We start from the raw sequence: 16100 nt of genomic DNA on the forward strand, positions 1-16100 counted from the left end.
ATTGTATACATCGCATATATAAATATGTATACAACATATCAGTGGTGGTCCGTCAATAGAGAGTGCAGGGGCTCTGCCCCCCCAAAGCTAGTCAAAATAAATACATTTGTTCCTTTAAGTGTGTGCAGGGCACCGGGCAGTTTTTAACATCACACGATTGCGGCCAAGAAGCTTTAGGAGTATCCTCGAGGCACATTGCTCTGCACTCCAACTATTCAATTTGGCTTCATTTGGTGGTCTATGATTGGCGGTCTGTAGGATGTTGCTTTGTGCTACCTTTCTCGAGTTGACTCGTCCTGGTCCTACGGTAGACTGCAAGGCCTGTGCCTTGGAGTTGGTGGGCGATGTAAATTACCTGTCCCTGCCCACCCACAATGGGCAGGGTCAGGTTATATACATCGCCCTGCTCCCTTCGCTCGCCTGTCTGTAATGCTCTCCAGGAGTAGCTTGGCCCTCCCACCGGTTGTTAGTCCTCGCTTCCACCACACCTCTCCTCGGAGCTCGACGCGGATTGGCTAGGTCGGGTCATATGGGTCTCCCCTAAAGAAGTTGGAGAGCAGAGAATCCTGAGGGAAGCAGATGAGAGCCGTACCAGCCAGTCACGCTGTTCCCGACTCCCTGTGTGTTGCTGCTTGCGGTCATTTCAGATCTACCCCTCAGGTTTACAGCGACTGCACTTCCAAGTGCACTTTCAGTGCAACTTGGATTTGCCTTTTGTAAATAACCCCCATTGTTCTTTTTTCTAATTACTCTGCCCGTGTCAGATCAAATTACTAGCTTTAACCTGCAGAGAACTAGACTGAAAGATCTGGGGGATTGTTCTTCACTGGAATTTTCAGTTCTCAGACTACAGACAAAGATCGTGGATTAACTGGTGCAGTGCCCTACCACATGTTTAGACTACAGAGGTTACATTTTTATTCTGCTACATTTCTTTGGTGAAAATAACCCAAATTAGTGTATTATTATTTATTTAGTCTGTAGGAAAGTTATAGAAAACCGATATACTGGCACCTTATTTCTTGAGGCCCGAAAATGCTAAATACCCCCAAAATGATCCTTTTTGGAAAGTAGACAGTCCAAGGCATTTAGTAAGAGTCAATGTGAGTTTTTTGAAGTTGTAATTTTATGTCACCATTTGGAAAATTAAGAAAATTTACATATGGTCACTAGTGCAGTTCAGCTCTTGTATATAACTGGTGTGGAAGTGATCAGGGACACTGCCTGGTGACAGTATGTAAAAAACACTTTTTAAAACACACCGAGACCAGAGCAATACAGTGTTACCATAGTAACCCCCCTCCCCCCACACCTTCCCTTCCCCCCTTCTTCCCCCCTTTCAAACCAACCCCCACTTCCCCAATCTCCCTCCTCCACCCCCCCCCCCATCCCCTCTCCTCCCCTTACTTCCCTTGTCCCTCCTGTATCCCACACAATTCATCCATACCCGTCCTCCACATCAACCTCCCCCCTCCCCTTTTTTCCTTTACACCCCCGTTTGCCTTTCCCTTCCATTCTTTCCAACTTCCAACCTTCCCCCCCCCTTTTTTCCTTTACACCCCCGTCTGTTTTTTCCTTCCATTTTTTTCCCATGTCCAGACACTTTATGCACCACTTCACTGATCCGTCCCCCCTTTTCCCCTTCCCCCCCCCTTTTTTCCTTACCTCCCTTCCTCCTCCCCCATTCTTTCTTTTCCTCTTCCCCCATTCTTTCTCTCCCCCACCCCTCCCCCCTTTCTACCCTTCCTTATCCCCTTTCCCCCCCCCCTTTCTCCCCCTTCATGTTAACCCTAACCCCAACCATTCTAAATCCCAACCTCACCCTCCCCCTATTGTCCCTTTCTTTTCCCTCCCCCCTGCCCCCCTTCCTCTCTCCCTTAAACAACCTCTTCCTTCTTCATTCCCTTTTCCCCCTCCTCTCCCCCCTCCCCCCCCTTTTTACCTACTTACCCCCCCTTCCCTCCCCTTCCTCTTTTTTCCCTTTCTCCCTCCCCCTCATTTTCTCTTTCTTTTTTTTTTTTTCCCCCCTTTTTGTCTGCCACTCACACACACTTCCTTTCACTTACTGGTGACCCATACCCCAATAATTAATTGATCATTCCTTGTATACATGATTTACTCTACTCCTCACCTCAATAGAGCCCGTCTAAATATAAAATATCCCCCTCCACGCGCCACGGAAGGCTTATACCAGGCTCCACGTCTGATCATATGACCAACCTGGGTGAGTGCTCGGCTCCACTATATAACGCATTGTATTGAATTGTACAAATGTATACTCATATTGTATATTCTGCTTGTTTATTTATATGTCTATGCATACCTTTTAGAAAAGAAAAGAATTTCCTCCTGAAGAAGCGGTAAATCACTGCGAAACCGGTCGAGGTCATCAATTCCTTACATTAAGACACAGTCTGTTTTTTGCTTTCTGTTGTGAAATGTGGGGTTTGTTCTTAAACTGTCCTTGTATTATACTTATTTTCTTTTTTGTTTAATAAATTGTGATATTTTTTTATCAGTTTGTCTTTATCAGTGCCGCGAAAAGTCCCTCCCAAAATCCATTTTTCCCCCCCTCCCCCCGACCTAAATATTGACATACACTGGCCCCAAGCAGCCAAATGTTGTCAAATTATTTCTGTCACAGTATTCTTCATATTAAATGGGATGTAGGCACCTTGTTACTTTTTGCATCTTTATTCTAAAAGAGGCGACACTCTTCCCTTTTTCTCAATTACCATAGTAACACTGTACTAACTCTTGGAAAGGGATCAGGATTTTTTTTTTCCCCCATTCAGTGGATTTTTTGCGATTAGACAAAGATAATCACATGGTACAGATGGGCTGTGATTGGCCCGTCTGTACTATGTGATCACTGACAAATCACAGCTAGCAACACAATTGTATACAATGGAGGCATGAAAGGAAGCCATCCATTGTTTACATTGGTCATGTGATGTGCTACGATTGGTCACAGCAATCAGATGACACTGGCAGCAGACCAGTGCAGTGATCAGTCGACTTCTGGTGGACACAGCCAGTGATAAATGGCGCTGCCGAGCGGCCCTGTAAGAGGTGCATTCTGGGACAATGTTATATGACATACCAGAACAGCTGTGCTCCTGCCAGGCAGTCATTTTAATATAGGCCAGGCAAGAAGGTGTTAAGCTGCAGTTAGACTTATCACTAAAATTTAGGCCACCCTTCACATTACTGTGCTCCACTGCTGTACGTTAAAATGTGTTAAAAAGTGGAAAAGTAATGGATTAAAAGGGTAATAAAACTAGGAAGGGGAGACTTACAAAACTGCTTTGGTAATGTTCGTTACAAATTGCACTATACAGGTCATTATACCTTGCTTACTTCCACTTTATACTGTATGCTAAATTTAAAAACTACGACACAAACAGTCGAAAGCAATATACTTTAACATTCTGTAACCTAGCTGTAATCACTGTACTTAATCTACAAAGTCATTTAGGCAAGGCATGAAATTACCATGTTGTAGAAGTCCAGTTCTCTTGGTCCACGTGGTGGAGGCTGCAGTTGCTTCAGGACAGTCCCATCAGGATGCTGCAATATGCCTAAAAGAGAATATATAATTATATTTCCTGTAATGCAAGAGATACAATCTATATATGTATAAAAAGTTACAAATCCAATATTGAAGCAAACAATGCTCCTCCAGAACTGGAAAGTTGACTTCCATACCTTAACTGTGTAATATTGGACAAAACTTGCCATCAATGCAGCTTGGACATTAAAAAAAAACTAAAATACAGTACGTCTGCTCCAGAAGCAAATAAAAGGATTTTGTGTTAAGGCAGATGAAGACTGCACAGCCAGCCTAGTGTCCAGATTCGGCAATTGTAAGGGAACAAAATAAAATAAAAAATAAAAAAAATAAAATAAAAAAAAAGTGTCCAAGACTATCTTTTGAGCCGAGAAAAAATTTAGTTCCAAATCTTCCCATTGTTTCAGAAACAGATTTTCCTTTTTGTTCGCCAAGTCAATCAAGAAAGAATAGGAAGAGTAACAAATCATCTTACATGCCAGTCGAAGGTCATAAAAAGGTAACTGTTTAATTGTGCTTGACAGAAGTCAAAAATAACACCATTCCTACAGTAATGCATGGAGGTGGTAATATACTGTTATGGGGGAGTTTCTCTGCAGCAGAAACTGGCCACTTGTCAAGATAGAAGCCGCAAAATACCATCAAATTCTTGAAAAAAAAAAAAATTTGACGCTCTGTCAGAAAGTTGTCAATGGGAAGAAGATATACCTTCCAACATGAAAATGACCCATAGCACACAGCGAAAATGACCACACAGTGGTTGACGGAGACAAATGAATGCCTTTGCATGGCTTAGTCAGAGTCCAGACTTAAACCCTACCGAAAAGCTGTGGAATGAGTTAACCACTTGAGCCCCGGAAAGTATTTACCCACTTCCTGACCAGGCCATCTTTTACGATACGGAGATGTGTTGCTTTAACCTCTTAAGGACCGCCTCACGCCGATTTACGTTGGCAGAATGGCACAATCACATACAGGTATGTTGCCCTTTAAGAGCCCAGCCGTGGGTCGCGCACGCGGTACGCTCACGACCCGGTCCTGAGCTCCGTGACCACAGACCTGATCACCACCGGTGTCCCACGATCGGGTCACAAAGCTGAAGAACGGGGAGAGGTAAGTGTAAACAAACCTTTCCCCATTCTTCCTAGTGTGAGTGTCACTGATCGTCATTCCCTATGACAGGGAACAGACTATCAGTGATGTCACACACCAAGCCACGTCCCCACACAGTAGTAATTACTCCCTAGGAAACACTTAACCCCTTTTCAGCATCCCCTACAAGTTGACCCATCACTGCCAGTGTCATTTTCACAGTAATCGGTTCTACAAAAATGCACGGATTACTGTGAAAATGACAATGGTCCCAAAATAGTGTCAATGTGTCCACCATAATGTCACAGTCGCAGATAAATAATTATACACACACACCTGCGAGAGAGTATTTGCCCCCTTTGTTTTTTGCATATTTGTCACACTTAAATGACTCAGACCAAACAAAAATGTATTTTTACACCTTAATCAAAGGCAAAAAAGCTGTCCAAACCTGCCTGGCTTTATGTGAAAAAGTAATTTCCCCCTAAACCTAATAACTGGTTGTGCCACCCTTGGCGGCAATATCTGCAATCAAGTGTTTGCTTTAACTGGCAATGAGTCTTTCACATTGCTGTGGAGCAATTTTGTCCCACTCTTCTTTGCAGAATTGTTTTAAGTCAGTCAGACACATGGGAGGGTTTTCCCAGCATGAACAAGTCACGATACAGCATCTCAATTGGATTTAAGTTCAGGCTTTGACTACGCCACTCAAACCTAAATTTTGATTTGTTTGAACCATTTGGAGGTGGACTTGCTGTTGTGTTTTGGATCATTGTCCTGCTGCATAACCCAAGTGCACTTGAGGTCACGAATTGATGGCTGGACATTTTCATTTAGGATTTTCTGGTAGAGGTCAGAAGTCATGGTTCCATCAATTAGGACACATCGTCCAAGTCCTGAAGCTACAGAGCAGCCCCAGACCATCATGCTACCACCATGTCTGACTGCTGGTATGATGTTCTTGTTATGAAAAGCTGTATTTGTTTTATGCCAGATGTAACAGGACACACACCTTCCAAAAAGTGAAATCAGTCCACAGAATATTAGCCTAAAAGTCTTCGGGATAATTGAGATGTTTTCTGCCAAGTGTGAGATGAACCTCTTTCTTATTGGTGAATCATGAACACCGATCTTACCCGAGGCCTGCAGTTCTTTAGATGTTGTTCTGGGTTCTTTTGCGACCTCCTGGATGAGAGGTCATCATGCTCTTGGAGTAATTTTTGTAGGCCGGCCACTCCTGGGACGGTTCACCACTGTTCCAAGTTATCTCCATTTGTGGAAGAATGTCTCTTCCCCGTGGTTCACTGGAGTTCCAAAGCCTTAGAAATGGCTTTGAAACCATTCCTAGACCAATATATGTACACTACTGTGCTTCCAATCTTGAATTATTATTTTTTTTATTGTGGCATGATGTGTGGCTTTTTGTGATCTGCTAACATGCTTCACTTTGTCAGACAGCTTCTATTTATGTGATTTCTTGATTCACAGGTCTGGTAGTAATCAGGCCTGGGTGTGGCAAGTAAAATTCAACTCAGCTTTCCAAAAAAATTGGTTAATCGCAGTTCATTCATGATTCAGCATGGGAGGGGGCAATTACCATATTTATCGCGCACTATTTTTCCCTTAAAATAAGGGGGAAATCGTGGGTGCGTGATATACGCCGATAGCCGCTTCCCGCGCTCAGTTTGAATTCCTGCGCCTACATATACCGAGTGCAGCACACTCGGGTACATTCGGCTAGGCTCGGCTTCGCTCGTGCTCACGCATAAACGTCAGAGCGTGAGCGCGAGCGAAGCCGAGCCTTGCCGAATGTACCCGAGTGTACTGCACTCGGTATATGTCGGCGGAGGGGTTCGAACTGAGCGCGGGGACTCGACTTGAGGCGTGCGCTGGAGAAGCCGGGAGGACAACACCGAGGCTGCAGACGGATGCCGGACGATGGGAAGACACCAAAACTGTAAGTAATAAAATCATAACATTTTTTTTTTACAGGAATTTCGGGGGCAACTTTAGGGGTGCGCGGTATACGCGGGAGCGCGTTATACTGCGATAAATACGGCAAGTGTGAGAAATGTGCAAAAAAATACTTTCACAGGTGTGCATGTGTAAAATACACATACAATTATTTTTTCCCCCCTCCACGCAAGTGGAGTTACTGTTTAAACTTGAGCAGTTCCACAAAGAAGAGTGGGCAAATATTGACAAGTTAATAGAGCCATATCTTAACAGACTAAAGGCTGCAATAAAAAAAAATGCTAACTTTGCAACTCCTTTTAATCTTAATACATTCTATGCATGAAAATAAAAAGCCTCCTGTGTGCAGCACCCCTCTCAGCCACCCCAATACTTCCCTGAGCCCCATCTCTGTCCAGCAATGTCCACTAGTGTCTAATCCGTCCGAGACTCTCCCCCCTGATTGGCTGAGACAGCAGCGGCGCCATTGGCTCCCGCTGCTGTCAAAGTCAGTCAGGAGAGAGAGGGGTGGGGCTGGAGCTCTGTGTCTGGATGGACACAGGGAGCTGTGACTGGGCTCTGGTGCACCCATTGTGGGGGGGTGGGCCAGGAGCACAGGAGGAGGACTCGAGAAATGGAGGATCTGAGCTGCTCTGTGCAAATCTCCTGCACAGAGCAGGTAAGTACATGTTTTTTGTTTTTTTTTTCCATAAAAATATTAACACGAGAGACTTTAAAATCACTTTAAAGCAAAAGTTTTTTAAAACAAAATACTGAAATAAGGGCGGGGGGGTGATCTTTTCCAACTCAGTTATTCCGTTTGATTTTTTTTTTTTTCCCCCTAAAACAAAATCTTTTATTGAATATATTAAAAAAAAAAAAAAAAAGGGGATACATACAGTAGGCCATCGTGACAACCGTCAAAAATAAACAGTATTCCTTATAAGAAGTATACAGTGACATCACTTATTGTATGTATTAATACAAAACATTACCAGTACCATTTACAGTTGGTCTTATCCATGCAATATATACGTTATGTTGTGATAGGCTCCAACTAGTGTACACATTCGGTGGGGAGACCAAAAAAGGCCCAGGAGATCATACGTGTCCAAGTCCGGTCAAATGCAGGTTTCAGATGCTTTGAGCCATCCATCCCATATCGTATCATACTTGGAGGGGCACCCTGTATGAGAGTATACAAGTTTCTTGTAACGCAAAACATTATTGACTTCCGCTATCCAATGTGAAATCTCTGGTGGATTGGGTCTCATCCATGACCTTTTGTGCAGAAAAGAGTTTCATGCAGGAATATGTTGGCGAATTTATTGAACTCTGGGTCCTGAAAAATTGCCAGGAGACACGGCATTGGCTGAAGAGTTATAGGAGAGCCCATTGTGTCATGCAAGAACCATACCACCTGCGCCCAGAATGTCTGAATTTTGGGGCATTGCCACAATAAATGGAAGAATGTACCCACAGCTTGGCTACACATTGGGCAAGTGGCAGATTGACTGCTCTTATATAGATATTCTGAGCGGTGCGAGATATGCTCTGTGCGTTATAAAGATTTGGGTTAGACGATCCGACAATTTAGGAGACACTAATTTGCACGTGTCTAGGGCATCACTCCATTCGTCATCCTCTATAGAGCCCACCTCCCCCTCCCACCTGGACTTCAGGGCATATGCTGACGTAGTTGCCTGCAGGAGTGTTACATAGTGTAAAATTGAGATATCAACTTCTTAGGATCAGGACATTTTATAGCTGCCATTAAGGGGTTATTATTTAAGGAGAGGTCATCTAAAGGGGAACCGTGAGTGGAAGGCATGGCGGAGCTGTATATACCTGAAGAACATTTGATTCGGTAGTGTAAATTCAGATTTTAGACTGTCAAAAGACTTCAGTTTTCCCATTATGAGTAATGTGGGACAAGTAAAATATTCCCCTAGAGGGGGCGTGGCCGGGATGTGAAAGGGAGCAGACGTGCGTTAGCTGAGCTCCGCTCTTACCCTTATCCTGACTAACTTTCAGCGCAGATTCCTACACCCAGCACCCGTTCCGCAGGCACCCTGGGGCGGAAGAAGACACCCGGTACCCCGAGAGCCCCTCCGCTGTCGCCGGGCAAGCTCCGTTCGTCCTCGACGCCTGGAGCCCGGGCCGCGACGGCCATCTTGCCCACGAGGCTCTCAGCCCTGGAGATGTCCGTTGATTTTCCACCCCTGCCTAATCCGTCGGCATCCCAAGCCGCCTCTCATGCTGAACTCCTGGCAGCGATCAAGGAGGGAAGGGACTCAGTGATGGTGAAGATCGACCATCTAGTGGCGGATGTAAGCCTTATTAGGCATGATATGGACAAATTCAGGGCCCGGTTCGCTGAGGCGGAGGGCCGCATCTCTCAGCTTGAGGATTCTACCAGGGCCGACTCCAGGGATCTCCATGCCCTACAGATGCAGGTCAGAGCCCTGCAGGAGAAATCCATAGACACGGAGAATAGGCTCAGGAGGAACATCAGGATCCTGGGCCTCCCGGAGCGGGCGGAGGGCCCTAAGCCTGCGGAGTTCACTGAAACCTTCCTCATCTCCCTGCTGGGCCTACCAGCTATGCCACCCACGTTTGTGGTCGAGCGGGCACACAGGGTCCCTCCTAAACCTCCAATCCCAGGGGCCCCTCCGCGGCCTTTCCTGCTTCGCCTACTTAACTACCGGGACAGGGATCGCATCCTGGCGGCTGCCAGGGAAAAGAGGGATCTGATGTTTGAGGGAGCCAGGATCATGCTGTTCCCGGACTACTCTCCAGAGGTGCAACGCCAGCGTCGCTCTTTCACCGAGGTGCGCAGAAGTCTGAGAGACCAAGGCCTCAAATTCAGCCTGCTTTACCCTAGCAAGTTGCGGGTGATAGATGGGGATCGCACGCGCTTTTTCACAGATCCGGAGGCGGCTATGTCGTGGCTGGAGGCCCGCGGATGACGCATACCTCGTGGCAAGTATGGCGACCAGTTTCTTCTCTCCCCCGGGCAACCCCTTCCCCCCCCCCCGAAGTGGTGGGGATCTATCACTGTTTTTTTTGGGGTAGCAGAATGTGGTCTCATGGATCTCGATGGAGATTGTTTTCCTCCCCTCCATCGTCCTCATGAACTGATATGTGTCCCTCCTGTGTTCCACTGTGTCACAAATATCTGATGTCTGCTGGATGATACTCCCCTTGATCCCTGATCCTGTCGCTGCGGGGAGAAGACATACATTTTATTTACATTTTGCATCTTATTTTTTTATTTTTCCTTTTTTTTTTTCATCCTACGGTGCTGCCTTTGCTCCCTTACCGCGGCTTTTCTTTCCGGGTGCCACTACCCCCCGAGCTCTGGCCCTTATACCCTGTTCAGGCCGGGAATCTGCACATACTACTGCATGGAGTTTGGTTGCTCAGCGCGCCGACATGAAGGCGCATTACTCAGGACTCCAAGGACTGAGACACGCGAAGCCGCCAACTCCCCCCCCCCCCCCACCTGTACTTGTGTTCTGTCCAAGATCTATATCTTTTTTTTCTTTTTTTTGTTGTTTTGAAATTTTTTGCTCTATTTTTGCGCCCAATTTTACTTGGGCTTTGTGTCCATGAACATTGACCGCAGGCCTCTGCTGTATGAGAGCAGCCTCGCGGATGTCGTGTAGAGCCCCAGTTTAAGGGCTAATCTACACCCTATGTTTTTGACTGTTCCTGTTTGGGGAAAAACTATTCCCACCCCTCCAGCAGTTGCTGGAGAGGTGGGACATAGTCGGATAGGCACCCGGTGCCTGGGAAGTTTGTTAATCTATGTGTTCACTGTTTATGTTAAGCTCAATGTCTTTTGCTCTGTAAGGATGGTGCTCTGCGCAAGTTTTGCTGTCATGATTTGTACTGTGCTCGAGGTCCTGCTGCTCCTGGGGTGTCTCGAGATGCTCCTAATTTGGTACCCTGCCCTCCCTCCACCCCCCCTGCCAGATGGCTGACCGCCCGCCTGACTCCTTCTCCATTCTCTCTTGGAATGTCAGGGGTCTTAATTCCAAGTTTAAACGGGCCACCCTATTCCAGTATTTGAAGTCCCGCCCTGTACAACTTATCTTACTCCAAGAGACTCACCTCATGGGCAGCAAGATCCTGACCCTTAAAAAACCCTGGGTTCAGCGAGCGATACATGCTACATATTCCACGTATGCTAGGGGGGTGACGGTCCTTATCCATAAGAATTTTCCCTGTGTAATTGAAGAAGTCCGTACAGACCCCCTAGGTAAATATGTGGTCCTCGTTTTTACATTATGGTCGCAGAGGTACATTGTTGTCAATTTGTACATTCCCCCCCCCCTTCTCCTCTGCCCTATTGTATGATGTTTTAGATAAGATTGCACCGTTCTGCCCGGGGAAGGTCATAATGATGGGAGACTTTAATGCCATCCTGTCCCAAGAACTAGATAGACCCACTCCGCCAAAATCCCGGTCCTCCGACCTACTGGCCTGGGCTCAGGCGGTGGGCCTGGAGGAGGTCTGGAGGTGGAAGCACCCGGATGTGCGTGCATATTCCTGCTACTCTGCTTCCTACAAGACCGCGTCCCGGATAGATCTGGCCTTCTCCAACCCTGCACTGTTAGCGGATGTGTTGGAGGCGGACTATCTCCCCAGCGGTCTGTCGGATCATAGCCCGTTACTAGTAGTGCTTCGCTCTCCGGCCTCACGTTGTGCCGCACTCTGGAGGCTGGGCGCCCAATGGGTGAATCATCCAGACATAGCTGAAGTTGTATCCCCCCTGCTGACTGACTTTTGGGAGCGTAATGCTGGTACGGCCTCCCCGGACGTAGTTTGGGACACTTTCAAGGCGTATACAAGGGGACAGTACATCTCAGCTATAGCTAGTGTAAAAAAACAACACTCGGCGCAGTTGGTGGACTTGGAGCAGCGGGTCGCGGACCGCACTGACTCATATAATACTGACCCTTCCTCAGATCGTTTTGATCTGATGATGGCGGCCCAGCGCGACTTACACTTGCACATAACGGAAGCGACACGCCTGGAAATGCATAAGGGAAAACAGAGGGCATTTGAACAGGGTGACCGAAATGGCCGGTTCCTGGCCATGATGGCCCAACACGACCAACCTCTCACAACCATATCTCTCCTCCAGACCCCGGAAGGGGGGACTGTGTCCTCTCCTCAAGACATACTGCAGACCTTTAACGACTTCTACAGGACCCTCTACTCCTCTGGGTTACCCGCGGGCTTCCGGCCTGAGACACTTGACGACCTGCTTGACCCCCTGGTGCTGGGTTGGCTCTCTGACCAGGAGAGGGAGGCCCTAGTAAAACCATTTACGGCCCTTGAAGTTCAGGTTGCCATCCAGTCCTTCCCACCTGGCAAGGCGCCAGGACCTGATGGACTCCCACTCGATTTCTACAAAGCCCATGTGGGCCTCCTGGCCCCCATGTTGGCTCAGCTTTACACTACGTGTTTGGCTGAGGGCGGCCTCCCTGCCTCTATGTATCATGCCCACTTGACACTAATATATAAACCTCCCAAGGACCCTACTTCCTGTGCCTCCTACCGCCCTATTGCACTGCTAAACACCGACTTTAAGGTACTTACCAAACTACTCGCTCTGCGACTGTACCCCATGTTACCTACTGTAATAGACTCCGACCAGACAGGGTTTATGCCCAGGAGGTCTACAGATGTTAATCTCAGGCGACTCTTTACCAACATTCATACCCGACACGTAAATGCAGGAACAAGGACTGTGGCCTCACTGGATGTAGAAAAGGCCTTTGACACAGTCGAGTGGCCTTTCCTATGGGAGACTTTGAGACGAATGGGATTTCCCTTACTATTCATAAAGTGGCTGCAGGTCATATACAAGGCCCCCACCTCGTCGGTGCGCTTGGGCGGTACGGTTTCGGCCCCCTTTCAACTTTCTCGAGGCACTAGGCAGGGCTGTCCCCTTTCCCCGGCCCTCTTCGCCCTCGCCATTGAGCCAGTGGCGGAGGCGCTGCGTACATCTCGTCACGTCAAGGGGCTCAGAGTGGGTCTGCTGGAGGAGAGGGTGGCCCTATACGCCGACGATATGCTGCTTTTTCTGAATGATGCCGGCCCCTCCCTGCAGGGTGCCTTGTTGGTGCTAGACACATTTGCTCCGGTCACTGGACTCAGAGTGAACTGGTCCAAATCTCTCCTGTTCCCGATAGACCAGGCGGCCAAATCTACCTCCCCCCCAGATAGCCCCCTCTGCTGGGTGGATACTTTCAAATATTTGGGGGTGCTTGTCTCAACTTCGGCCTCTGACTTTATTCCCCTGAATCTCTCCCCGGTTTTGGCAGACGCCCAATCAAAATTTAAGGCATGGGGTAACCTCCCTCTGTCGGTATGGGGGAGGGTGAATCTTCTCAAAATGAAAATAGTCCCCAAACTCCTTTATCTCTTCCGCCACTCGCCGCAGTGGATACCTAAGTCCTTTTTTGTTAAACTAAATAGACTTTTCTCCTCCTTTATCTGGGGGCACTCCCCACCGAGGTATAAGCTATCTACCCTAATGAGACCCCGAACGCAGGGTGGGATGGCATTTCCGGACTGTTACAAATATTATCTCGCCGCCCAGCTGGTCACGGCAGCTTGGTGGCTGCGGCTGGATGGTACGAACACCTCCACTGCCCTTGAGGCGTCGGTGGTGGGCTCGTTAGAGGCCCTTAGGTGTCTGCTGTTTCGAGGCCCCCGCGCGCCTTACCCTCTGACCCCCTCTATGCTCACCACCCTGCGGGCGTGGCGGACTGGCCTGGCCATTGAAAAATGTAAGCCCACCGAAATCTCACCAAATGCCCCGATCTGGAATAACCCTACCTTAGATCAAATATACAAACTGACGGATCCCCTTGCGTGGACAAAGTACGGCGTGAAATTAATCTCCCATATAGTTTCGCAAAATGCGCTGAGGCCCTTTACTGAGCTATCGTCCGACTTTAATCTGCCCGTTCACTATCATTTCAGGTACCACCAACTGTCCCATGCATTCTCGGCGCAGTTTCCTTTGTCCTCCTGTATTGTGGCCCAGTCGGAGTTGGAGAGGACACTCAGATTCCACTGTGATGTGAAACCCACTTCGCACTTATACTCTTACCTACTCTTTGTGTCCCTCCCTCCCCTTGACGGGCTGCGGGCCAGGTGGCAAATTGACATTCCCACACTAGACGCAGACGATTGGGATGACGTTTGGGACCTACCCTTCACTACGCTTGTGTCGGTTCGTGACAGACTGGTGCAATACAAAATAGTACACAGGGCATACTTCACCCCCTACAGGTTACACAAAATGAACCCCTCACATTCACAGGAGTGTTGGCGATGTGGCGACTCCCCGGGGGACTTTCCGCACATTTTCTGGCTATGCCCTGAGGTGATACACTACTGGGAGGCGGTCCTAGAACTGACTAACAGAATTGCGGGGACTCACTTGCCTCTAACTATGGAGATATGCCTTTTGGGCATAATTGAAAACCTGGTTCGGACCTCAGCAAAACGCACTTTAGTTAGCCTATTACTCTTCTACGCCCGCAAGAACGTGGCCATGCATTGGAAAAAACCCTCGCCCCCATCCCTGGTGCAGTGGCGACGCCTGGTGAATACCAGTCTTCCCCTATATAAAGACACATACGCCAACCGTGGGTGTCCGCAAAAATATGAAAAGGTTTGGCGGGTCTGGGTGGAGGAACCAGAAACCGCTGGTTAAAACACGGTCTCGGAGGTGACACCTCCCCATATCTTCCGGTCTCCCTCCCCCCCACTCTGCTTGTATATGTCAGTCACCGCAGATATTAACCAGACCTCGTATTTGCATTGCAGAAGTTGCTATCCTTGATGTATCAGCTTTTTCTCCTGAAGTGTTTAGGACGTTGAGCTGTTTTCTGTCTAGTTCTGTCTAATTGTACTATGTACTGTGTTTGAAAATTTTTTCAATAAAAATATTTTTCAAAAAAAAAAAAAAAATATTCCCCTAGAGCTCCACACTCAGTTCAGATAGGGATGCGTTATGTCATAGAGAGAGGGATGCGTTATGTCATAGAGAGGTATAGCTATGTGGTGATATGATGTGCAACCTGGCAGAGGCCATACTCCACACTTTTCTATACTGGTACAATAGAGAACGTCAGTCAGTCATTTATCCCTCATCCCACCATCGCCACTAAGGAAATCTCTCGGTCTACCTTATCCATATGATAGATTTCCAACAATTGGGCTGTGAGATAGTGTGGATTAAAATCAGGCAGTGCCATTCCAGCAAGGTCAGTCAGGTTTTTTAACTTACGCCATGGGAGATTGTGCCTATTGTTGCCCCAGACAAAAGGTTTTAAGGAAGGTTTCCAGTATTTTGAAATGCCTGAGCGCCAAGTACACCGGTGAGTGCCAGATCATGTATACATTTTTTGGCAGCAAAACCATTTTTACAAGTATTATACGGCCCATCACTCCCAGTTGGAGACGAGCCCATACCTTCATCTTCTGCTTAAGCATTTCATATAGTGGTGTTATATTAAACAAGATGTAATCTGCTGGGTCACAGGTAGTCAGTATTTCCAAGTATTTGATGGTGTCTACCCTCTGCAATGGAAGCATGGCCCTATCTCTGGGTGGTGGGAAGTTGTCTAGGGGGGGAAGTATCTGGGATTTGTCCCAATTGATCTGAAGACCAGGGAATGCTTCAAAGCGTACTATCAAGGCAAAAGCTAGTGGTAAAAAGTTGCCCGAGTCATCGAGGTACAATACAGTGTCACCTGCATAAGTGCTGATTTTTTCCGTTACCTCCCACCCGTTGTAGTCCCACTATCCCCGGGTATGTATAGCAACTGCTATACTGGCGCCAGTGCGTACAGCAACAGAGGACACCCCTGTCTCGTATCACTAGAAAAGGGGAAATTGTTCCGAGGGCCACCCATTATCCAGAACTCTTGCCACTGGATTTTGAAGAAGCTGGACCTATTTTATGAATTTGGGACCTAAACCAAAAACTTGTCCAGGCAGGTCCCAAAGTATCTCCACTCAACCAAGTTGAATGCCTTGGCAGCATCCAAGGCTACGATCACCCTGGACCCCGGGTTGTCATGCGTCGCATGTAGATTGATAAACAGTCTCCCAGGGTTAAAATAAGTGTTCCTGCCCAGCATAAAGCTAGCCTGATCCCCATGTACTAGTGACAAGATAATTGTATTGAGGCGGATGGCAAGCACCTTTGCAAGTATCTTGACATCCACCTGAAGCAGAGAGATGGGGGCGATACAATTCTGGGAGATCCGGGTCCTTACAAGGCTTGGGAATCAGCACTATTGTAGCCTCACTCATGGAGGCTGGGAGTTCAGAGTTTTCAAATAGGGAGTTTTATAATGCGAGTAGCCTGGGGACCAGTAAGTCCGAGTAAATAGAGAAACTCCACAGGCAGACCATCTGAGCCTGGAGATTTGGACCTGGGGAATTCAGC

General features: G+C 47.6%; 1 protein-coding gene across 1 annotated transcript in view; it reads right to left on the bottom strand.

Moving 5' to 3' along the window:
* IPMK (inositol polyphosphate multikinase) overlaps nt 1–16100 on the bottom strand; it is a 55630-nt gene that overhangs the window by 22547 nt on the left and 16983 nt on the right. The window contains exon 2 of the mRNA XM_040362077.1: nt 3496–3581. Coding sequence (XP_040218011.1) covers nt 3496–3581 — 86 coding nt within the window. The remainder of the gene's footprint in view (nt 1–3495; nt 3582–16100) is intronic.

The sequence above is a fragment of the Rana temporaria genome, chromosome 8 (genome assembly GCF_905171775.1).
Source record: "Rana temporaria chromosome 8, aRanTem1.1, whole genome shotgun sequence".
Lineage (NCBI taxonomy): Eukaryota > Metazoa > Chordata > Amphibia > Anura > Ranidae > Rana > Rana temporaria.